Genomic DNA, 26,264 nt, shown 5'->3' with positions numbered 1-26,264 from the left:
CGAAATAGCCAGCGCAAATATTATGTTTTCGTAACTACTATGTTTATCACATATTCTACCGCCAAACAGCAATATTTAGTATTTTTGTGTTTCGGCTTAAAGGGCGATGCAGCCAGTGCAACTACATTCATAAGTTCAACAAGTTTAAAGTTTAGTTTCCATGATTGGTGGTGCATTCAAGATGTAAGGAATGATTAATATTTTTATAGTGCCAATGTATATGGGTAAAATGACCATTTACCAATATGATGTGGTGTTTATCACAAGGACAGTTATACGTGGCATGTTCTCGGGTGGGCAAACCATCGAGCTTATTTGTGTTGGCTTAAGACGGACTGACAAAAAATATCGTACACTTAATTGCTCTTCGAAATTAACTGCTTTAGGATAAAAATATATTACTTTTTTCACTTTACATTTAAATTTTAATCAAACAATGAATATGTCTATTACATTAATGAAATACATTGATTTGAGAAAACGAATGGTTGGTGTTTTGTTGTTTTTTGGCGGTCATCGTCTACAGCGCACCTTGCTTTTTTCTGTCATAGATCCTATCCCCACAAACTTACAATAAATTCGTTACTATTTATTAAAAAACCAAAATATTCAGTAGATATAATTTATATGGCAGACAACGACGACAACAACGTTTGCCGGGTTGGCTAGTATCATTATAAAAATTGTGTGCTGAAGCACACTCTCTTATGAATAAAATGATTATCAACCTCTATAGTTGGTGGTTGGATTTGTGCTTACTTAGTCTGTAGTAGGGCTTTGTGGAAGCCAATCTGGGTAGCTACTTATTTGAAGGATTTAAAGGATGAATGAGCTAATATAATTTCAGACTTGGAGTTAGTTTCCAAGGTCGAAGATGCAATGACGAGTGGTTAAAAATTAATAAATTAAATAACCAATGTATATGGGTGGTTGTGATCACTTACCATCAAGTCCCATTGGCCAGTCTGCCTAGCTGTTATATATACAAAAAATAGGTACCAAACGCTTGAGACATTCTGGTCGTTTAGTCGTAAATTTAGTCGGTAGACAGAAATTAGACGGTAGTTTGTATGCTGGTTACACAACCAGCATACAAACTTTCACATGAATAGTAAATATTATAGTAAAAGAACAAACAGTATAATCATTAAAGATTTCGCAAGTAACTAGATAAACAAGATAAAATATTCAATTTAACGAACGAACGATTTATCGAACTTTAACTTTTAATATATGTGGTAGGGCAAGTCCTGGTAGTTACCACCGACTCAATATATATTCTACCGCCAAGCAGCTATACTTCTGTTCCGGCTTGAAGTTCTATGAGAATGTCTTGAAGTAGACGGCCGAACGGTATCGGAAAAGAGCCGATTGGCTAGGAAAGGCTCAGCTTGGTTCACTTTAAAAGATAGAGCATAAGCTTAGGTGCATTGGATGCGCGAGGGCCTCGCATGTCTTGATTCAGGTGGCCCTGAGAAGATTGGCTGACGAGATGGCCTCATGCTGTCGTACACACCAAGGAGGAGTGGAGGAGAGCACCGACAAACCATTAGTGGAACACGACCCGTGTAATCTGCTACAGCTGTGGCCAAATTTGGTGACTGTCGGGTGTAGCCTGGCTCTTTCTGGTGGATGTGGGTGATTTGGTCTCATTCTTTGCTTCCATTGAATCTACAGTTATATCAAATAGCGGTACTTGACTGCCTTAGGCCACTCCAAGACACTGCACTTGTAGATACTGCGATTGGTTATATACAATGCGTTCCATGTGGTGATGAACACTTCCACCGAGGTTAAAGCGAGCTAGAGTGTTTCTCTTGCTACCCAAAGTCTTGCTTGGCAGTTTTGTACATGACTTATCGTAATAGATCTACCATCGGATTTCTACTAAAAACCACACCCTTGTTTAAACTCTACAATTTTTAAAACACAACTAAATAAACACAAATGGTAAGCTTATTTCCGAATTAATAGTGCTGTGTCCGATTACGCCAGTACCTAGCTGCCATTACTGGCTGGTAGATACTGGCGTAATCCATTCTCTAAATAATGCTAATAAAATAATGCCGGTAGGTGCTATGGTTCGAAGGTATAAGTCGAATAAGCGATCTTGCTTTAACATATTGTCCGGCACTTGTCAGTCATAATTCAAGCATATATTTTTTTCTTAAATTAGTCGCAGTGTCGCTGTTAAGATGTGAGAACTACGGAAAAAAATTGACAGCACCATGTTTTATTTTTCATAACTTTTTAAAAGTAACTATACCAGATTCTGAATAATGAAAAATAATTATGTGCAACACGAATTTTTTTTAAATAGAATATAGCTGTCGTTGATGAAAAAAAACGTACACATGAAGAACATTGAACAAATAATGGTATGGATAATTTCTTATATTGCGATTAAATAAATTAAACTTTACTGGATATTTGTGCTATTTGTGGACTTGTAGTTTTTCACCGTTTTATTTATTAGAAATTATTTCTTTTTATTTTGTTGATAAGTGTTTTATTAACGTCCATAAAAAGTATAGAAGTCTGTTATTTTCAGAAAAATATTTAACGAATCAAGTTGATTGATGATCTCAAGATATTTTGATCACAAATATAGACAGCTAAATATGACTAATTATGTCGATAAATGTTGATTGAATAAACATATATTTTTTTTGAAAAATGTCATGTCATCATGTCGATTACAGTTAATTTGAAACTTTGCAATAAATTATCTATCTACCCTTAATTTAAACATTATAATCCAACAATTATTTGTAAGCTTACTTGAACGCACGGGCTTAACAGGCCCCCACATCGGCACTTACGCGAAGAAAGAGTTACGTAAAGGTTAAAAATGTTTAATCGATATATTTGTATTAATATAAATTAAAAACGCAGGCATTCCATTTTCAATAAATCTCCTTCGTATAATGTACGGTAAACAATAAAAAGATTTTATGTGTTGTATAATTTACTAAAATATGTGGATAAACGGATACTAAAATATACAATTAGGAAGATGTATATAATTTTTTTTGTACTAAAAGAATCTTTAAATTATTATAATAACATGAGTGAAAAAATTATGACATGATATACATGATATGCATGTAAACCTTTTTTTAAATAAATAAATCAATGTCGGCGCTCTCGTAAATATTTTACTCCATCTGAGTTTTGACTGTGACGTCACTTCGCCCAATCGTTATTGCGAGCGACTCTTTTGCAATACGCTCGTTGATAATTTTGTATTTATTTTATCCTTCTTTGCGATTTGATTCCCCAAATACGTTCTTTCACTTATAATAATATTGGAACGATTATTAGTATATTATTTTATGCTAAAATGAGAACAGTATTTTCACGTAGACTAACAAATAATCTACCGAAAGTTGATCTTACGCTTGCGGATACTTTCACAAATCACGCAAAATATATTAGTGAGCTTAATATTATAGTTTATTTTAGTCTTTTGTTAATGCAGATTGATTATAAATATGATCAGCATTAAGTCTTTAGTACTCTTCACGTAGATACTAGTGCTTTCCGCTTTCTCTCTTTCTTTGATAGAAGATAATATCAATATATAATATAATAAACATTTTTTAAATTTTAATTTTACATATACAGTTAGGGGTGCGATAGTTACGATACAGATCAACGGCATATTATTGAAAATTTGCTTGTAATGAAAGTACAAATAAAATTATCAATCTCGAATGTGAAGAATGCAAACATAGCGATGTGAGGAGCCTACTTGTAATGAAATAAACTGTTACTGGAAGACACCTTTTTTACGTAAAGGGGGCAAACAAGCAGGAGGCTCAGCTGATGGAAAGTGATAAAGTGATTACCACTGTCCAAGAACACCTGCAACACCGGAGTGTTTGCAAGTACGTTGCCGGCCTTTAAGGAATGACTTAGGTCTTTCCTTGAAGGTTTCTCTGTCATAACGGTTCGGAAAAGTCGCTGGAAAATATGGTTTCGCAAAGTGGCTATGAGAGGCAGGAAATGCTTAAAGATAGCGCTGTAGTAGTGGATTTCCAGACTTTAATTTCCAGATGGAAATTAAAAATTTAGACGCGATGTCCGGTGGTATAATTCGGCGACTGGGATTAATCTAAACAGTTCCCCAAAGAAACATAATATGGTAAAAATCTATTTCAATATGTAACAGTCATTAAGGATTTTTTCAACTGATACCCTTGGATTTGTAAACAACGCCGTATAGGCGTTATTCACAAATCATGTTCAAGATTAACAATAAACATAAGATAAACGTTAAAATGCATTTTTCATCGATACAAACTCTTATGACAACACTATCGGTGTTCAACATATCGAGACTGTTATTACAAGCATTTTGAATTAGGTTTATAATAAATTAGCCTGTAAAAATGAAATGTTTGATCTTTAAACTAAAAAGTTATAAAGTTATAAATAAGATATTGATAACATATATGGAACAAGTATATTTCCTGAGTTCTATTTGTTGAATTAGTATGCTATGGTACTGTATAATAATTTTTTGTTCTTATTATATGAAAGTTTAAAAAAATCCCTAATATTTTTTATATTTTATATATGATTTTTTGAGACATAAAAAATAAGCTCATCTTCCTAATTGCAAGACTAATTTTCAAAACATGCGGGCATGCACTATCTGAACCTGCATGCTCGTATAAAATGCGTAGTCACGTTCACGGTGAATAGATTTTCGTGATCTAATCTACCCATAATTGATGACGAATCGAATAGGATTATCCGAAAATTTATTCTGGCATAAATAGACAAAGACCGAAAGGGGAGGGCCTTTAGCGCATGTCATAACAAATAAAACCCCACTTAATACACAAATCCTTCGGGGAAATTTATGCCACGTAGTACAGCTTTAATACGCAGGCCGTGACAGTGCTTACATATCAACTTTTGTTCACCCGTGTAGAACTCTCGTCAACTTCAACAATCAACAAACTATAATAGGGTTACGAGGGTAAATAAATTGAAAATTCCAACGTTAAGCTTTATATTTGTAATATTTAATAATTCTCGTAGAAGGGTAAATTGTAATTTGAATAGGCCCCAGATTAAATTTTATATTTTATTATTACCTACTTTAAAGTATTTAAAAATATTTTTTTTTATTTAAATTAATAAATGATTTATAAATTATCTTTAATTTATTAGCAACAATATTTTTTTAAACTAAAGCCTTAAAATAAAAATTAAAAATAGTTAAATTGTATACTTTTTTATTAATATTATTATTTGTACAAATAATATAAATTTTTGCGGCAGTTTTATACGAAATAAAGAAAGACATGATACATTTTTATGTCTATTTAGAAACAAAAAATGTGTGTAATGCTCTTCAAGTTTATATGGAACGTTTTTAGTCGTAGAATCAACCGTTGAGGATTATATTAAAAAAAACAGATTGTGACACCTTTCAACCAAGATGGTGGCACGAGCGGCAACACCTTAAGGTCACAAGCTTGAATTATTCAGAGTACAAACGTAAACAAAATTTATAAAATTCTAACTACACCACCCTTTGCGAGCCAATGGACCATTTTTGTCCAAAAAGGCTCGACAATATAAGGTTTATAAAATTACTTCGTCAAAAATGAATTTTAAAATATTCAGACTTTTCGTAAGCATACAACAGACAGTAAAACGGTAAGATCTAAGATCTTAGTAATATTGTTGTAAATAAACTTTACAAGAAAAAACCCATTGACCTAAATGCTATATATAGTGCCAGTCTGAAGCAGGAATGTGCTTACATAACAAGTAATATACATAAGGCATCGGTAATGAGTATTTTTTTATGCATAAAAAAATGGCTTACTATTTCAAAACTCAAATACTAACTTTCTTATATGTACGCATATATAAGTAGCGGTAATAAAAGTTGCAAAAGCTTACTTCATGTAAATTAACTAAGGTACTTTGAAAAATGAATTTGCATTCAAGGGCGGTCCATCTTAGGCCACATCAACGATTTCTATCAGGTATGATATTGTAGTCAAGCCCTCGCCTGACGTTGTCAGTTACTGATGAAGTATTCTAACAATATGTCTACACATTAAGAAACGATACAATCAGATCTATAAACAAAATGGGAATACATCATTAGTGGCCACGGACTCCATTAAGAATCAATAGGCATTTAAAAAGAGATTTTATTTCGGACTATCAAGCCTTTGGTTATATGGTTATTGTTGGTTCAATAAACATAACCCGATACAAAACAAGCTGATTAAATTATAATAATCGGTAAACACGATTAGCTTTTTGAAAACGCGATAAACGTTTTCGCTGTGTAACTATTAGAAAAGCTTTGTCAGTTTCTAAATTAAATGATATCGCTGCGCTCGTTGATATTTCCTTATTTTTATTGTTTCACGATTAAGCAATAACTACTAATCCGATTGATATTTAACTTTCCTATCATGTTAGTTATAGTATATATGTATAGTAAGAGATGCGATCGTAACCTCAATAAAATTTGTAAATCTACAACACGAAACAGTCTACTTAATGCCGCATAATATATTAATAATAATAATACAGAACCTGAGTTTCTATGAAGAAGAAATCCCATGAATCTGGAATAATATATATATAACTTTTTTTGTTTCCATTTTTGAGTCCTTTCAAATACTGGTATTACTCCTTACCTTCATCAAATTAATAAGTCTGAATGAATCTACATTCATACAAAATGCTTACAAAGTCCGCCATGTTAAGCACTTGTATAATCGTGAGAAAAATTATGCAATTAAATAACAATGAAACTCCACCAAACACCAGACTATAAAACCACATGCTGCATTTATTTTTAAAACCAGCTACGAGCTGAGAAATATAAACATAAACTATATGTCATAAGTAATAATTTTATTTTATTGTATGGATATTAGATGGAATTTAGTCAATTCAATAACTTAAAGAAATAAATTGATAAAAATCAAAATAAATACAACTAAACTGAAATAAAATAAATTAAATCACTATAAATCCAATGAGATAAATGAAGAATAAAATGATTTATTTAGAGTAATAATAATAATAATAATAATAGAAAAAAAAACGTATAGGTATTGACGTTATTCGAAGCAAGTCAGTTCACGAATACAGTGTCGTTTTCTAAGAACATCATCAGGATTTTATTAGAGCTGTTCCAGGCCCTGTACACCGTTTCCGCAAACATCCCCGATGAAAAAAGTCAAATAAGGTCGGTGGTAACTTGTCCAATGGGAAGCTTCAAGCGCGGGAATCAATTAATATTGGGCTCAGTCGGCTTGGTAATAGCCCGAATTCCCCCAGAACCTACTTAGCCGAAAGATTTAACCTGCGAAATGTGAAAGCAGTGTTGATCATCACCCTCAGAATCGGGCCGTTGGACTTGTAGAAAAGATAAAAAAAATACATGGTATTGATGCTTTAAAATAAAATATTTTACTTAGAACTTACATTACATACTTATTCAAATATAAATTTTTAATTACCGAGATTTTTTCTCGATCGAGACTATATCAAGCTTACAATCACGAAACAAGTTTCATAAGAGCTTGAAATCTATCTATCAGGTGGTAATGAAATGCTAGCGTTTCTGTGACCTAGATTTGTAGTCTAAAAGCGTGGCTGAAATGCCTGGCCGGATTTACAGCTTGCACGGATGCGGAGTCAGACTTAAACTGTGAAAACACGAATGCTGTATAAGTTCTCTTTTCTCTGTCATAAAGATCCATGCATTTTCTGCATGTTTCAATTACTAAGAGTAGACCAAAATATAAAGAGTAAATCAGAATTTATTATAATAATTAAAAGTAGTTTTTGGTACTTAAAAATATTTAGCTGGAAAAATAATATTTGTGAAACATATAAAAAACGAGATATTGATTAATATTTTGTTAATTTTTTTAGCACATGTGCCTCAAGTTAGAAAAGAAAACAAAGTAATCGTTTTCTAAATATTTATAACTTATGTAATGTTTTCGCGCCGTATGAATCGTTAAATGTAGACATGACGTCATTTGGATCGAAGTCGTACCGACAAGTGCCACTTAGTTCGGGTTCCAGCTCGTTGCGTGCAACAAGCATAACCAAGCTTTATTCCAAAATTTAAATTTGATTTGATTTATATATTCATTAAGGTAAAATGCATCGATAATTTTAAGCAAATAATAAAATTTCACCTCTTGTGAAGAAAATTTTGTTTGTAAATGAAATACGTATTATATAAGGTTTTTGTTTTACTACCTTGATATTTATTATGAATATTGTTTTATTTACTTTCAATAAGAATGATGATATTTTTTAAAATGTATATTGAAACGCTTCACACATAAAAAATATTGCCCAATTTTTAACAACAAATAAGGAATTCATCAAAGGAGTTAGTATTCACGTCATATGTAGATATATATGTACCCATATGTAACACTGCTACACTGAACCGCTATTTTTAATACAACATTAACATTTTATAGTCTGTAAGGCTGGACTAGTACAAAGATGCTACACCCACAAGATGAATCTTACATATTTGTACGAAAATAGGTATACGACCAAAATCCGATTCGTCATAAAAGTATAATAATAGTGGGTCGGGGGTGCCGCAACAACAGCGTTGACCTACACAGCGCGCGCCGCCGCGGCAGTCTTCTGTCGAGCTTTCTAATGACCTCAGGCGTTCTGTGTTGCGCGATAAAACAAACCAGCAACACTGTAACTGATAAAAACTTAACCGCTATTTAAATTGAGCTTGTTACGTGTGGTGAACATTCAAGGACAGGCGCTCGTATCCTTCGGAAGTTGCGTTACGAAAATGAACTCTAACTACTAAAGGATAACTTTGTTTTTAATTAAAAGTTGCGCTCAAAACGTCAAAGAATTTGTAGGTAAGCATTTTTTCTCATATAAATTAAGCAAAGATTTATATTAAACTATCGTGTACTCGACTGTTTTAATGTAAAATAATTAACCTTAATATTTCTTCGAGAACTTCAGTGATATATTGAAAAATTTAAATTTATATATTGATAGCTAACTACGTCATCATTTTATATGAAAGAAAACGTATGAAGTAATTAGGTAACTTTTGAATTTAGGTTAAATTGTTTTATATGCGTTATTTTAGTAGCTGTATATAATTTCAAAGTTTATTTTTAAATGAATAAATAGTTTTCTTGAAGCAATTGGAAATTATATGCAATATTACTTTTTTAACATTTTGAGGGTTTTTGTAGTACAAACAACACAAGCAGCCATGATTTATTTTTAATATTGCAGATTTAAGCTATGAAGACGAAGTTATGAAAATAAACATTGCAACAATAATGTAACTATGAAAATATTTTTTCGTTTGGAGGCAAAAAGTAATGAAAATGGCATTATCCAATTTATTTCGTTGTTGTTTTTTTTCCTTCCCATTTACCGAGCTCAAAATACCGTGGAGTGCACTGAGGACATAAGGAATAATAAATGTTCTTGTTATACATTCGAAGATGGTAAGAATAATTTTTAATTTGTTCATTATAAATAGATATCAATTTAATAAATATTATCTATATTAATTTGCTTTACAGCTACTTATCTTGATTGCCAAGATACGACCATAAAGAATATTAAAAATGCTCTCAAAAGAGTAACAAATGTATATTCTTTTTCTATTTACGATCTCGACGGCAGCGAAGAAGCTTTGGGACCACATTTTATACCGCAAGGCGCTTGTATCAAACATATACACATAACGCGTACTAATATAAGAGACTTGGACGATGAAACATTTATGCCACTGAGAAAGTGCCTTGAAACATTGAGCATTGTATCCAGCAAAATTAAATTAATACCACAAAAAGCACTCTCCGGCATGCTAAAACTAATGTCTCTTGAATTAATTTCAAACTATATCGAAGATATTCAAAGTTATAGTTTTTATGGACTGCCGTTAGTAAAATTAAATATAAAGGGAAACATTATTCAACACGTATCTGACACTGCATTCATAACTTTAGAGTCGACACTTTCTGAAATAGATCTTAGTGAAAATAATCTCACATTATTCCCAATCATTTCTCTAGCAAATTTAAAACATCTTCAAACATTAAAATTAGCTTGGAATGAAATACATTCAATTGAAAACTTAGAGAATTCTAATCTTTTGTCCTTAGAATATTTAGATTTGGATTCCAACAATTTTGAATTTATTTCTGAAGACTGCCTTAAATTTAGTCCGTCCCTACAAGTGTTATCATTTCATTTTAATTTTATTGCTAACGTTCATCATCGCGCGTTTTATTCACTTGTTAATTTGAAATCATTAGATTTGAGTCATAATAGGATCAAAGTATTACACACAAATCTTTTTCAAAACAATAAAAAAATTGAATTTATAGATTTAAGCCATAACCACTTGCATCATTTTCATGGCTTACTTTGCAATATGCCGTCTCTCAGTAAAGTATTTTTAAGTCATAATAATATACTTGAAGTGCCAATAGATTCTTTTTTTAATTCTAGTAAAATTAGTGTTATACACTTAGATAAAAATTGCATACAAACTATAAATAGTGAAAGTTTTAGTGACTTAGAAAATTTAGAAGAATTGCAGGTAGATTACAACTATTTAAATGAAGTGCCACATAGTATTTTGTCAAATAATAAGAATTTAAAAAAATTAAAATTAGACAATAATAAGTTTAGTGATTTAAATAAAGACGCATTCGTTTCTCTTATAAATCTCAAAGATCTAAGAATTCATAATAACGAGCTCAAATATATTGCAAAAAACACTTTTAATAATTCAATCAACTTAGAAGAAATTTATTTAAACCATAATAAAATAACTTTCATTGAGTCTGGGACTTTTGAGAAAATGTCAAATCTCAAATTTATAGCGTTACATAATAACAAACTAACAGATATCGAAAATATATTGCCCAAAATAAATTCTCAATTAGCATTACTTTTTCTCGAATTTAATCGATTAACATCTGTAAGTCATATAGTACTGGGGCCACAAAGGAGGTTACATCAATTGAATTTAAAAAATAATCACTTAAAATTTGTATCAAAAGCAACGTTTACTAATCTTACATACCTCACGCGATTAGAAATGAGCCATAACGAACTTATAATAATCGACGATTTTTCATTTCAACGATTGAATTCAGCGCGATATTTGGATTTGCAGTATAATAAAATTAAAAACATAACGTCTTATACGTTTTTTGGTTTAAGCGAATTAGAAGACTTAGACCTTTCAAACAATAAAATAGTATTTATTTTTGATATGGCTTTTCATACTTTGAAGAAACTTAGAAGCATCAATTTATCTTTTAATCCGTTAAAAATTCTTAATAAAAACCTATTTCAGCAAGGTTTGCCCCTAAGTTCTCTGTTATTAGATAATGCAGAAATTGAACTCATAGAAAATGGCACTTTTCATGGCTTAAACAACTTAAAATATCTCTCCCTTCGGAATAATTCTCTGAAATCTAGTGATTTAATGTGTCTTGACATACCGGGCTTAAAGTATTTATCACTGTCATATAACATCCTCGATTATTTACCCGTAGAAACTTTTTTAAATCTTCCACTTTTAGAAATCCTTTTACTGGAACACTGTAATTTAGAGAAAATTATAGAAGGTAGTTTTATTAATAACAATAATCTTTTTAAAATAAACATTGCGCAAAATCTTATCAGTGATATACCGGATAAGTTATTTAGTTCGTTTAACTCTATTACTGAATTAAACATTAGTAACAATTTTCTAGACTATATACCGTACAGTATGTTGGATAACTTCACATTAATAGAAACACTAGATATAACTGATAACTTAATACCTACAATTGAAATAAGTGGTCTAGAGAAACTTACCAAATTAAAGTCTTTAATATTACGGAAGAATGAAATACTGACCATTTCGTGTACTAAAAAAATTATACTAAATGAATTGATACAATTTGATATTAGTTTCAACAGACTCAACAATTTACCTGAATTTATATTTGATAATTTTCCAAATATTCAAAATATTAATATTTCTCACAATAACATAATGCACTTTGATTTTTTATTATCTTATAAAAAAGTTGGGGTATCGTTGATTAATATAGATTTAAGTAAAAATCCAGCAATTAGTTGGGCAACAACAAAAAAAGTAGATAATGGTAGTCTCATAGACAGTTTATATGAACTACACATTACCTTAACAAATCTCACAAACATTGAAGATATTACGTTTGAATTATTTACAAATATACAACATCTTTATTTACAATTTAATAAGATCCGCCGATTATCGATAAGCCCATTCTCTAAATTATTTTATCTTGAGAGCTTAGATTTAAGTTACAACAGAATCACTCATTTAAAAACAAGCAACTTTCGTGGTCTAATTAAATTAAACTCTTTGTGTCTATCTAATAACAATATAGAGTCGATGGAATCTTTTGATGAAGATTTAAGTAATCTGAAACTTTTAGATCTTTCTTATAATAAATTACAAAACATCATAAATGAACATTTAATTTATTTAAAAGAATTAACAGTACTAAATCTATCTTTTAACAATCTAAAGTATTTATCAGCTACATCATTCAATAATTTAAATAAAATTATTCAAATTGATTTGGAACACAATAAACTTCAAACTATACCTCTGGAACTTCTTACGTCGATAGAAACCCACATACAAGACATATTAATAAAAGGTACATAATTATTTCTATTATGCAAATATTGCATTGTATAATCTTGGAAAATTGTTAAATTTATTAACACCACCTCTATTTCAGATAATATTATTATATGTCGTTGTCAAAAGAATAACACCTGGACTTGGATTCAAGATCACCCAAAAATATTTAAGTCTTACGAAGTGATTTGTTTTAACGAAGATTATCCAAAGGAAAAATGCGATTTTCCTTTAATCGTTCAATTATCAATTGACAAACACAATGATAATTCAATTTTAGTAACATGGCTAATAAGAAATCGTACTGCAATAAAAGCTCTTAAAATTTTGTACTATAATGAAAACCTAGATTCTGATGTGAGTACAATATCTAACATTCAATCACTAATCATTTTTAAAATAAATCTTTCAAACACACATTATAGCTTAACTTCTGAATCATGCGAAATGAACCAATGATACAATTTTATTTGATTAAATGACACATAATTATTTAAAACTTACTCGCTAATATTGTTACAGGTAAAACTGAGAGCTGTTGACCAAAATTCAAGTTCGATTCTTTTAACTAATTTATTACCAAATATGAATTACATTGTGTGCATTTTAACCATGTATGAAAATACGATGATAAATATTGATGAAGAGAATATATCAGCGATTAATGAAACAGATAATGGATTAACAAACATCACATCAAAAATGAGACGCAACCTTGCAGCTTCTATAATTGCGCAATCACCAGCTAGTGAATGCGTTTCTTTTGATACAAACAAAAAACCTTTATCTATTAAAATTAAAACAAACAAGGGTTTTAAAATGTCTTCTATTTTAAATAGACGCACTGGATTAATTGTAGGGTGTTGTTTAGGTTTTATAGTATTTTTTGTCATGGTCACTGTTTTATTATACACTAAGTTTAAAGAAAGAAAACGTATAGCCAAATCCGATCCAGCTTGGTCAGAAATGAATGACTATCATTCCCTGCAGAGTAAAGAAGATATTTTACAGCATTCAACGACGGCCTCTACGGATAATATCTTATTAGGGATGACAAAAAATCGCAATATATCTTTCGAAAAGATGAAGTAAATTAAATTTAAGAATAGTTAAATTTTGACTCGCAATTATAGTTTAGTTATATTGATAGAGAGAATTTTAAACATTATGACAATAGATGCTGAAATATTATTAGTTATGGAGCTGTAGTTATTAGTTATATTTTATAGATGAATGATATAACGTATAGATAGAAAAGCTAATGATTAAAATTGTAGATATTTTTAGCAATTTGGTAGATAGTAGATGAAAATATTTATTAAATTGTTACCACATATATATTGTTTCCTTTATTTTCTTCGTAATGGATGGTTTTACGTGTATCAATGATTTAACAGAACTAACATTAAAAAAATTTAACAATACTAGCCGTGTTCCCTCCCTGTAAGACATTCCGTCAGAAACATTATTCAGAAACCAACAAAATTGTCGACAGCGAATCGACGATAATAGTCGATAAATTCCACGGAATACCTCATTTTTTTGTCCAGATTTGGAAGCCGAGCATCAGGAAATTAGCAACTGTCTTTAATAAAAGTAAGAAAGCCTAAATGCCGATTTCCATATTGCTAGCAAAATTTCAGCAAATAATTTAGAAGATTTATTAAAAAAAAAACAAAAAGGAATGGATGTGTTGATAGAGAATGGATTTTTTTGAGATATTAATAAACATAATGGAGAATGATTGAGGCTTTTTATATCGACTTTTAATACGGCTAAACTGATTTCGATGAAGGTAAAATGTATACGAGGGTTTCTTAAGCCATTGTTTAATTCTATAAAATAGATATATTTCGTTAGTTCGATTTTGCATCATTCTATTCCATGCCATGTTAAATTATAACATGTAAACTTTTGATAATGCTTATTTTTAACAATATTTATTATTCATTTCATTTATATTGATTAAAACATGATTTAGATGAAGGTGGTATAGGTGTTCTCTAGAACACACTATACACTTATCCTAATTGACACTTAAAGGCTTACACCCTGGGAAATGAGCTAATGTACGCATTTACTATTGACGCATTGGATTATGAACATGACACTAAGCCGATAATGGAAGTATCTAGTAAGAGAACCATTATTCGCTATGATCAATATTATTATCCCCTGACATTATTATATCCAGATTAATTAGCGATATTTAAAAAAATGGTTGACAATATTAATTATTATAAGTAATATGCCTATAGGCTATGTATACACATACTTTATATTATATACAGGAAAAATCAAACAAATTATTAAAAGTAGGTTAGTTAGTAGCTTTGTCTATTGCCTTTTATCCTAAAGCTAAATAAAGTGACGGTTAACATATAAAACCATAGATAGAACAATAGATTAAAAAATATATTTTATAATACGACAAAAATGATAATTATTGATTTATCATTATCATCAGTGGTAAAAACTTCAAAAATAGCCACAATATGTTATTAAGAATCCCATCAATGGTCCTTTCAATGATATAGTCTGATATTTTTCATTTTATCTTCAATGTTAATCACATTTTCTATATATTTGCGCAATTTTTCTGCTATCATCGAGTCTTTTAGTAATATTTTAAATTCAGCCATTAAAATATCAGTCTATCAGTGTACCACTGCTAGACTAAGGCTTTTGTGAAAATGTTAATTTAATCATATATGGAATCGGCAAAATATTTGAAGCCTAATTGACAAGCAATATTTAAAAATTCTCAAAGTCTAATTCAAGTAAAAGTGCATTATTCAGGGTGTATAAACGAATGTTGTGATGTTTAAATAGTTTTCAATGTAAAAATTTATAACGTGACTTGTGTTGTTATATGAATAATAGACAAAAACAAGGCGTTCACTTTTATTCATTTATTATAAATATTTAAATTTAGAAACACAGTTACAGTACTGTCAAGTAAGATATGCATAATATTCAAAATACAATCAATTTTTTGGGTTCTATTGCGTTGATAATCAGATAATCAGTTACGATTTTATTTTATATATAGATAACAACATACAAAATTCCACCAACATATTCTTCTTAAGCCAGATTAGAAATATCTCATGGCTTAAAAAAGTGACATTTAACCTATTTTAAGACCTTACTCGACGTCTACAAAGAAGGTACTTAAGTGCAAAGTTATATGATGTACTCGCAAATTATGTATAAATTTTTTTTATAAATATTATACGTACACAATTTCGGAAATGTAGAAAATTAATTACAATAGTCATTGAATATAAATTATAAATATTCGTAGAATCATTTTAAATACGCTGTGACTGAATTGCAGACTGTTACGCTTTTATATTAAATTATTTATGACTATAAATATTATATATAGATATAATACACGCAATCTAAGTTGATATCGCTCGCATATTAGCCACAAATGACTAAGCGGGTATAATTTTTATTTTTTCATTTTCTTGATACAATTTCAATTCATCGTCCGCTCTTCCCTTTGGATTAATTAGACTGGGGAGTAAAATACGTATGTGCCTTGTCAATTACGTAAAAACTCAATTATTTCCTTTATTTTTAAATGTTGAGTGTTATTTATATTGTGTAAAGTTCCTAACTTCAGGCTGGCCAACATCACAGTAAGCCCCGATTCCTTCTTCCCCGCTTTATGCGTCACTGGAGCTAGGCGCATTCTCTGTTCCCTGAGAACCACTATAGAAATTGGAGGTCACAGAGATGAGACAACCGTCACCCATCCTGTGACGTGCCCGAAAAGACAATGTGAGTACCGATGTTTTTAGTAGGTATTCTGGCGCACTTGGAACCGGTGAGTTCCTCATACCTTCGCACTTAATGTGTGGGAAACGAGTAAATGCGTTTTTCCAGCGATAAAAAATGCCTGGTCAAGTCATGTTAAAAAAACATATATTCTTCGTTATCGTGGCTTAAAGCTGTTCAATTAATTCGTGACGACGTAATATTAACAGTTTTATTACAGAGCTTTATTAACTAAATAGCTAAATAGTGATTTTTGTATATAAACATAAGTGTATGATAGAGATTGGATTAAATTTGAGCAAAACCCGCGGTTTCGATAGCGTAAAACTCAGTGTGTGACAAAATTCCTTCAAGACCATTTGAACGCACATAATACCTATTTGAATCATACATGTGAAATATGTTTTACTAGGTAAGGTTTTGTGCAAGCCCGTCAGATATTCTCCTGCTAAACAGCAATACACAGTAAATACTTATTGTGTATAATCAAAAGTGCCAAAGCTGGGCTGAAACCTGCTCTTCTCTTGAAGAAAACATTTCAGAGCTTATCCCAACAAGCTGCTCCAATGCGGGTCGGTGGATACACATATGGCAGATTTTCATATGAAATGTACAGATATAGGACGTCAAGATTTGTTTATATGTCAGATCAGGCATAGCGTGTGATATGACATATAAACAAATTAAGCACACGAAAATTTGTTGGTATTAAGCCTGGCTTGAACCTGCATTTTCTTCAGTTAAATTCACGTGTTGTAACCCTTAGACAAAGTCGGTATTCTTGTTTTGAAATATTAAACTGAAATATTTTTGTAAGATTTTGGTAACAAAGTAATTGGAATAAAAGCTATATAGTATATTTTGATCACAATCAGCAAAACTTTCGAGTTGCGGGGGTCGAATCGCTTCCACAAATAAATTATGCTTTCAAAATAATGTACTATGAGCCAAATTGTGTACAGGTCCAAATAGCTATCAACGTTTCATTGCGGTAAATTGTATTACATAATTAACTTACTGTTTCCTTATACCAATTCAACAAATAATGGAACGGAAAACAAATATGACTGAATATGGCACAATCTCAAGCCAAAACAATTTACTGTAATAAAAATATACATTAGACAATCAAAACTAGATAATTAAATTACTATTTACATTTACTTACATTTTAATAACCAAAGTATAATAGCTCTCAATTTGAACTGATAATTATACAAATTCCAATATACCTTTAAATGTCTGTTCAAATAATAGAACTCCAACACGCATGAGAGTAGAGACGTGATATCAACGCCGATCCACTATCTCGGCTCTTTTTGCTAATAGATTCATTTGTATTCAGGTTGCAAGTGGGCACTGTAACGAACATCGAGGGAGCTGACGTTCAGGATACAATTACCAGTGTTAATATTTACCAACTGACGCCGACGACTAATTGCTTTGTCTGCAACGTAATGCGTTACCTTCAAACATTTCATGTTCTACTAGATAACTAGACGCTCGGAGAAATTAGCTTATTAAGTGTGACAAGACGGTACTTATTTAATTGTGTTTGCGTACCAGATGGTGCAAAAACATTGCAAGTAAATTAATATATGTCGTTAAAATATATAGTTTTAAGAGTCCTTGAATTTAGAAATATACTGTGTATTAGTTTAATCAGTCAAATAACGATACGGTCGTTCTAATTGACTGATTAACAATTTTGTTTGACTTCATTTAATATTGTTTTGCAATGCATTCAATATGCAGTTACACAAATCACCATACAATTGGAATCATGATAATTACTAAAGTACTGTAAGCTTAACAATTTGTTTATGATTTGCTTTCATATTATAAGACATTATTAAAGTTAAGCCTTACTGGAGGACCGGAGGTCCTGGGTTCAATTCCCAGGTCGGGCCAATAAAATGCCATTGGGTTTTTCTGTCAGAAAATTCTCAGTAGCAACCCGGGGTCTGGAAGTTGGAAGTGTGTACACTCCCGTGCCTCGGAAAGCACGTAAAGCCGCTTGTCCTGCGCCTGAACTCTTCCGGCCGTGTCGGATTACCGTCCCATCGAATTATGAGAGCTAGGGAATAGAGAGTGCACCTGTGTTTGTGCACACACTTGTGCACTATAATATCTCCTGCGCAGTTGGCTAATCTCTCTTGATATTGGTTTCCGTGGCCGAAATTGGTCTGAAGGACGTAAGGTTAATGTTAAGCCTGCAGCACAAAATAAAAAAAAAAGAAATTTCTACTGAATGGCATGCGATTAGCGGTGAAGAAACTTATTAGTTTAGTTTATATGAAGTATATATGTAGTATATAAATTATTTAATTCAAAGTCCATCCCTTGTCATCAATCACAAACATTTACATAAGTTTGTTGCTATAAAATTATACTAAAACAATAAAGTAAAATTGATCTTTAAATTATTCATAAGCACAGAAAGCGCTTGCTTAAATCCTTGAGTCTCGTAAATTATTGTCGCATTGTGTTCTGATACAATACATAGCTGAACGCTTTGCGAAGGACATGGGCCATAAAAAATTGGGCACAAGCCAAGCTCTAGCATTTAAAGTTTGCCCGGCAGTAACAATCGGAAAATAACTTGCCTTCTATGTAAAATATGTACAATCTGTTCAAGCAGAAATCTTTAAAAGCAAAAAAGCAAAGGCTTTAATAATAAAGCATTTATTTACGTGAATAGTACACTTGCTTGACCAAGTGAGACTGGGTTACATATTACAATCAATCGTATACCATTTACAAGCTCGCCATATGATCTGTTATCCTCATGCAATAGGTACAATATATTTTTTAATTATAATAACAGCCATATTGGTCTAGACTCTTTTTACTGGTGGTAGGGTTTTGTGCAAGCTCATCTGGGTACGTACCACCCAATCATTAGTTATTCCATACAAACATCAATACTTTGTAATGTTTTGTTTCGGAATTTTATGTTTAATTCATAAAGTAAGTCGAGCAAAGGAACATTTATTACTATCGCTGCTGTTACTTGTTACCCTTACCCTTCACATATTATAGTAAGTGGCATTGCAACGACAATTGAATCTAAATTTCGACTCTTTCATTGCGTCCAAAGTCCAAACAGCCGCTCGAAAGCGTGGTATCCTCTCTAAGGTGAGACATTACTTTACGCAAGAACAACTGCTCAGCTTGTATAAAGTACAAGTAAGGTCATGTATGGAGCTGCTCTCTACTCAACGAGGCTGCCCTAATAACAGTATGTATTAATAAACAGTACAGAATTTCAAATAAACAAAAGAAAGAAGTTAATGTTATTTGTCTAATGTAGAATGTTTTAATATCTGCAACTCGCATATAAAGTTTGTGTTTCTGTTACAGTTTCTTGGAAAAATCTATATATATATATATATATCATGTTGTTAATATCGATGGCAACTTATACACTTTTCATACCTAAGAAATATGATCGACTTAAAAAAAAATCAATAATAATACCAAGTTAATCTTCATACAAAATTAGATAATTTTATAGATAAAAGGTATTATTATTACATTATGGAGTTAATTATAAGCTCTGTCGGGAAGTTTCCTACGCTGGTCATAGACAAAGCTAGCAGTGCATTGGAAATGTCAATACAATTTCCAATGCTTTGCCAACCGTGAAACCTAATAGGTTATTATGCTTGTTACGTTAATAACTTTGTAATGCTCTTTAGATCTGGCTCTTTATTATTTTATTTATAAATGGGAATATAAATTAATATTATTATTTCTTCAATGCAGTTATCTTACTTTCACATTGAACTGTGAGGAATACATCATCCAACGATTCATACTATACTATATCTAATTTCATTATAAGGACAGGCGATTAAACATCGTCTCCTAAATTACCTAGATGGGTTAAACCATATTTCTAATCCAAAACACTTAGATGTTACATAATATACCTGACAAACATAATAGATCTGTACCTAATACTATAATATATCTTCGTAGTACGCTGATAATGTGGACTGAATAAACATGGTGTGTTATATTTCGATTCAATATAGAGGATGAATATTAATTTGTGTATTTAACACTTGCATTATTCAATATCATATGACCTGTTAAATGGATAATAAGTTATTTAAACTTTCCACTTGATAGTTGTTCTTATTCGATTTTTGAAAGTTCAATTATTAATTTTCAGGAGAAATTGGAAAACCTGGATCTTGAAAATAAGTGAACGTAATAAACAAACAAACGTTTCATTTTAATTTTTAGAAATTTAAAACATAATTTTCATATTTGTGTCTTCTTTAAATCTTAATTTAAAGTACTTTGAGGGTTTTTAGAGCGCAGCGCCACCTCTCCTGCAAATATTAAAAATTTTGCTGATTAGGACTACGCTCACATTTGTATGATTCCTCCCAGGATACATTTAGCTGGCAATTTCAACTAGTGCCTTAAAATTATACTTTTCCATATTTGAATTAATTTGTACATAAAGTATATATTTAAAAATATGCTGGGCTGTGTTTTATGCATATAATATATTATTATATGCCCTTAGCTCTTCACTGTATGCCCATAGTAGATCGATTGGCGAATTATACCTGATTGATATAAAAGGGCACGGGATAAAATCTTTATTTTACCTGTACGAAGTTGGGGCGGGCAGCTAGTATAAAGTAAAAAATTCTATGCACACAAAAAGTACTAGAGAGTAGCAACGAAGAACGCTATGAAAGCTGCTTATGAGGGCGTCATGCAGTTTGTCGCCATTGGACGCCACGGCGCGGGCTTACGAGTCGGTTTTAAGCCCAATGCTCACCAGCAGATGTTTATTTTATTTATTTTTTTTTTTTATTTATTTATTTATTTTAAGGACCACTAGTAGCTACTACATGTTTTAATGACAAATGTAAAACAATTTAGTGAAAATAGCTAACATGTGAAGCTTTTTAAAGTAGCCACAACAATTACAATATTTGTTTTAAAAATACATTAACACATAATTATAGTAACATGAGTAGAAAGATTAAAAAAAAAAAAGTCCAAATTGGTACAAATTAAAGATCATAAAAAAATAAACATGCACTTAATAAAATTAAAATTAATAACACAAATAGTTTGAAATTGATATAGGTACAAATTAAAATTAAATAATTCATTAAATTCATGCAAAGTTTACGTTACAAAAAAATTACTAAAAATATACTAATTAATACAAAATAAAATTAAGATAACATTATTTATTATTTATTTATTTATTATTTATTTGCATCTCTCAACAATTCTAGCGCCCGTTTACGATAAATCATGGCAGAGTCATTAAAAATATCTAGATCTTGACAAAAACCATTGTACAACCGTGATGATCTAGGCATTGGTGCATTACATCCTAATTTCGTTTTTGATATTCTGACATCAAAAGTGCCCAGAAAACCACGAACATTGCGCCTTGGAATACGATAGTATATCTTTTCAAGTAAGTAAGTACAGTCGATCTCGTTACGAATTATCTTAAATAGGAAAGAGAGATCTAATAATTGTCTGCGTACAGAGAGACTATCCATATTAAAGTCTTTCAAGAGATTGCTGTAATTTTTATTAGATTTATTGTATGAGGTTTTTTTGTTGTTATAGATTATTTTTTTCGTGTTATTCGTGAAGTGTTTACCATTTCTAATTAAAAATCCTAACGTTTTGGAACTTTTCATAATTATTTTATTGAAGTGCGGGACAAAAGTAAGCTTGTCATCAAAAATGACACCCAAATCACTTATTTCAAAAACTTCCTCCAACTTGATGTTATCAATGCTATATATTGTTTTGATTATATTGAGATTTCGCGTAAATTTTATATGCTTGCATTTACTGACGTTTAATTCCATTTTATTATTTTTACACCAATTATATATAGCATTAATATCCACCTGTAAGAGCTCTGAGTCAGCTAAGTTGTTTATTACTTTTGTTAATTTTAAATCGTCCACAAATAAAAATACTCTACTATAATGTACCGTATCGCAAATATCATTAATGAAGATATTAAAGAGCCAAGGTCCTAAGTGTGACCCTTGAGGAACCCCGGAGCAGGCTTTATATAGACTCGAGCTAAAACCTTTTAAGACAACAAATTGTTGTCTATTGTATAAATATGATTTGAACCACTCAAGCATATTACCATTGAATCCGTACTTGCTTAATTTTAAGAGTAAAATATCGTGCGAAACTTTGTCGAAAGCCTTGGTTAAATCGGTATAAATTGCGTCAACTTGCTTGTGGTTATCAATAGCTGGCACAATGAATTCACTGTACGAAACAAGATTTGATGTTATTATTATTCATTTGCTTTACATGACATTCTAGATATGGGTAAACTATTGCTTCAAATACTTTGGCACAAGTGGAAAGTATGGAAATCGGTCTATAATTCTCAATGCACTCACTACCCTTGGACTTATATACTGGTACGATCCTAGCTATTTTCCACTTATCGGGAAAAACACCTGAGCGAAGTGATTCGTTGTATAATAAATATAAAGGGAAACTTAGTACCCGTGCACATTTAGAAATAAATATAGGAGGGATATTATCATAACCTGTCCCTTTAGTTGTATCAAGTCTTTTTAAGTATTGATAAATCTGTCTTCGCGATATTACAAAATTAGTGAACGCTCCAAAGTCATGTTTACATTGATTATTATAAGATGGTAATGTATATGAACTTTGAGATTGTGTGTAAACAGAAGAAAAATACAAGGCAAATTCGTTACAAATTTCTGATCCCGATTTCATTACTTTTTGTTTGTAAGTCATTATGCCTGGGAGTGCGGTACTATTATCTTGTTTGCCCTTAAGGTATGACCAAAAATATTTAGGATTTCTACTAATATTTTCTTCAACAATCTTAATGTAATTATTGTAGCAAATTTTCGATAAATCTGCACAACGTTTGCTCAAAAGACGTAATGAAATTTCATCAAGTGGGTTTTTATATATTTTGTATTTATTTAAAAAAACTTGTTTCTCTTTATATAAATTTATCATTTCCTTAGTGAACCATGGAGGATATTGTTTACCTTTTTGTTTCTTTTTTGGTACATATTTTTCGATCAATTTGTTCAAAATTTTATAAAATTTATCGATCATTAGGTTTATTGACTTACAATTACAAAATTCGCTTAACCAATTGATATTATTTAATTCTGAAATTATACTTACGTAGTCAGCTTTAAAATAGTTCTTCTTATCACCAATAACATTACTTTTTAAAGAAGTTCTTGATGAATAAGAAACTAATATATCTAAGGGAGGATGGTGGTGATCTGGAGGCACTATTGGCAAAATAGACTTACTAATTTTTATGTTATTATGATTACTGAATATTAAGTCTAATATTTTATTATTGTTATTACTAATGTTATTATGTTGAACTAAATTATTGAGAGATGCAAAATCAACTAGCAAATTTCCTAAGGAACTATTAGAAATAACATTATCATCAGTAGCGAACCAATTGATATTACTTAAATTAAAATCACCCACGAGCATAACATTTTGTCTATTCTCTGCAATTCTACTATTAAAATTATTGATAAAATTAGATAGCATATTACGGCTGACGGGAGGAGGCAAATAAACTGCACATAATGCAATTGAGTTACACTCATCGTGACAATTTTCTCGTTCAATATTTATCCAAAGATCTTCACACTGACTTTCACAAAAACTGAGTCGCATTGATTTCAGTTTATTTGAGACCGCCACTAAAACTCCACCACCATCTTTTTTACAATGTAAAAGTAAACTATCACGATCTCTTCTGTATACTGTATAACGGTTGTCGAATACTTCATGGTTCTCTATTTTATTATTAAGCCACGTTTCTGTTAATATAATAACATCATAATTTGTACACGATAAATTGCAGATGAAGTCATGAGTTTTAGTACAGAGACCTCGGACGTTCTGGTAGTATATATTAAGACCGTTGAATTTTATAACATGAAACACTAAAATGATCTATGAGTTTAGAGAGCAAAGCAATTTACTGGATATTATTCAAAACAGTATGATTTTTTACATAAATACATTCTGAATGTTCTGTCTTTCTCATAAATACCTTGCCCTGTCTAACCCACACAAATCTGTATTTTTTTTCTTTAGATTTTATTCGAGCTGCTGCATGTAAAGACTTAATAGCCGGTGACAAGTGTTCCATAACATATATTGGCTGCTTATCTGCTGCAATACCTATGTGACTTGTGTTAAGTTTATCGTCAGGATGCGATTTATTGTAATTGATGACACGTGCTAGCATCGTGTCTCTCATTCGTGGTGTGGATAGCTTTACAATCACAGATCTGGGTCTTTTGTCGCTGTTGTTCAATTTTGCAACTCTAGTACAGTGATGTATATCAGACTCCTTTAGATCACATGATATTGCTTTACTCAGTTGCATAACTGCACTAATTAAATTTTCATTTTTATGCTCAGGAATCATTTGTATTTCAATGTTATTTGATCGATTATACTGCTCCATAGTATGTATTCGTTGTTGCAAATCAGATGTTACATCTTTTAGTGCATTTTTCTCTCTTTCCATTTCCGCAATTTTATCGTCGTAACTTGCAATTATTTTTTTAGTAGATTCGTATTCTTCGCTCAAAAAAGTCATCGAGTTTTCAATAGTAGATATTTGCTCTTTTATAGGTTTAAGATTTTCTTGAATCATTTTGTTTAACATGTTAGTGATATCATCCAATAGTAAATTTTTAAAGGCCTGAAACTCATTACGAATGATTTGTTCAACGTCTTGTTTAGTAAGTTGTTCTGATGCAGGCGACCACTTTTCAGACTGTTTGCTTTTTTGCCGATTTGTCACATTGTAAGATTCTGGAGAAGTATTATTTCTTGTTGTTATTATTTTTTTCTGTGGAATCATTCTTACTTAGTAACGACTATAACAGCAAGTTCTTAACAGAAAAATAAATAAATTGAAATAGGTCACCAACAACTTGGGTTTGAACCCGTATCGCTCGTGCGTGGAAGTATGGTTCACACCGTTGGGCCAACGATATGGTTATCGTTCAAGTAAAAATTTTCACATAAAGAGTATACAAATAAAAATAAAACATTCAAAGTCTGGTCCAAATCATCACTACGTGAAACGGTAGCAAGAATGCTACCAGCAACACACTACAGTAATTTGTTGAATGTGTTCAATATGGTATTTGGATTTTTAACAGTTATTTACATCAATTTGTATGATGTGATATTCTAATATTACGTGTATAACTGTATTGGTAGAGACATTAGATAAATCCATCTTATATTATAATTCAAACGTAATTATAATTAACGGTGATCCGTCGATGACGTCTAACCAAGATATGGCTGTCCGTTTGACCTTCCGCCAGAGTGATATAACAATAAAAAGTCTGCTGTCACTTTCTTCTCTAAGTCAATAGTCTAAGTCAATGACGGCGCCACATTCTCGCCGTCGTATACATACACGTAATAAAAACGAATTTTACAAACATTAATTACTACGACTTCGTAATATTCCAACGGCATGACACTGAGATAGGTCTAGAGCACCTCGCCCCTCTCGTTAAATATTCACATGCACTTGACGGGTCGACCTGGCTTACGTTAATTATGAAATCTCATTTGAGAGTGAACCTACACGTTTGAGTAATAGCTTCTGAAATGAAAATTTTTTGTCGAATATAAAAATCTTACGAAACATATACGGTTACGTTAACTTGTAATTAAATTTTAT

At 31.0% G+C, this 26,264-nt stretch overlaps 1 protein-coding gene and 1 long non-coding RNA gene across 3 annotated transcripts; both read left to right on the top strand.

Annotated features, from left to right (window-relative positions):
- Positions 1-8,684: 8,684 nt before the first annotated feature.
- On the top strand, positions 8,685-14,011 carry LOC126768870 (chaoptin-like). The gene is made up of 5 exons (XM_050487247.1): positions 8,685-8,906; positions 9,298-9,515; positions 9,594-12,728; positions 12,813-13,069; positions 13,235-14,011. Exons 2-5 carry the CDS (start codon positions 9,353-9,355, stop codon positions 13,802-13,804), a joined length of 4,125 nt encoding a protein of 1,374 aa, XP_050343204.1. The 5' UTR covers positions 8,685-8,906; positions 9,298-9,352; the 3' UTR covers positions 13,805-14,011.
- A 2,119-nt stretch (positions 14,012-16,130) lies between these two features.
- On the top strand, positions 16,131-20,080 carry LOC126769071 (uncharacterized). 2 transcript variants are annotated; one of them, XR_007669294.1, is made up of 3 exons: positions 16,131-16,253; positions 16,334-16,504; positions 17,847-20,080. It is a non-coding gene; the product is annotated as an uncharacterized LOC126769071 (long non-coding RNA). The 2 variants fall into 2 exon arrangements; XR_007669293.1 differs by having other exon boundaries at positions 16,138-16,253; positions 16,347-16,504.
- Positions 20,081-26,264: the final 6,184 nt, after the last annotated feature.

Source organism: Nymphalis io, chromosome 6 (assembly GCF_905147045.1).
Source record: "Nymphalis io chromosome 6, ilAglIoxx1.1, whole genome shotgun sequence".
In the NCBI taxonomy this organism is placed as follows: domain Eukaryota; kingdom Metazoa; phylum Arthropoda; class Insecta; order Lepidoptera; family Nymphalidae; genus Nymphalis; species Nymphalis io.
This window is presented reverse-complemented; position numbering and strand designations above follow the sequence as displayed.

Excerpts from the sequence above, each read along its gene's own strand:
- LOC126768870 (XM_050487247.1), top strand. The coding sequence starts at position 9,353 with ATGAAAATATTTTTTCGTTTGGAGGCAAAAAGTAATGAAAATGGCATT. Across the intron at positions 12,729-12,812 it reads ACAAGACATATTAATAAAAG|ATAATATTATTATATGTCGT; the intron begins GTACATAATTAT and ends CCTCTATTTCAG. Across the intron at positions 13,070-13,234 it reads ATGAAAACCTAGATTCTGAT|GTAAAACTGAGAGCTGTTGA; the intron begins GTGAGTACAATA and ends ATATTGTTACAG.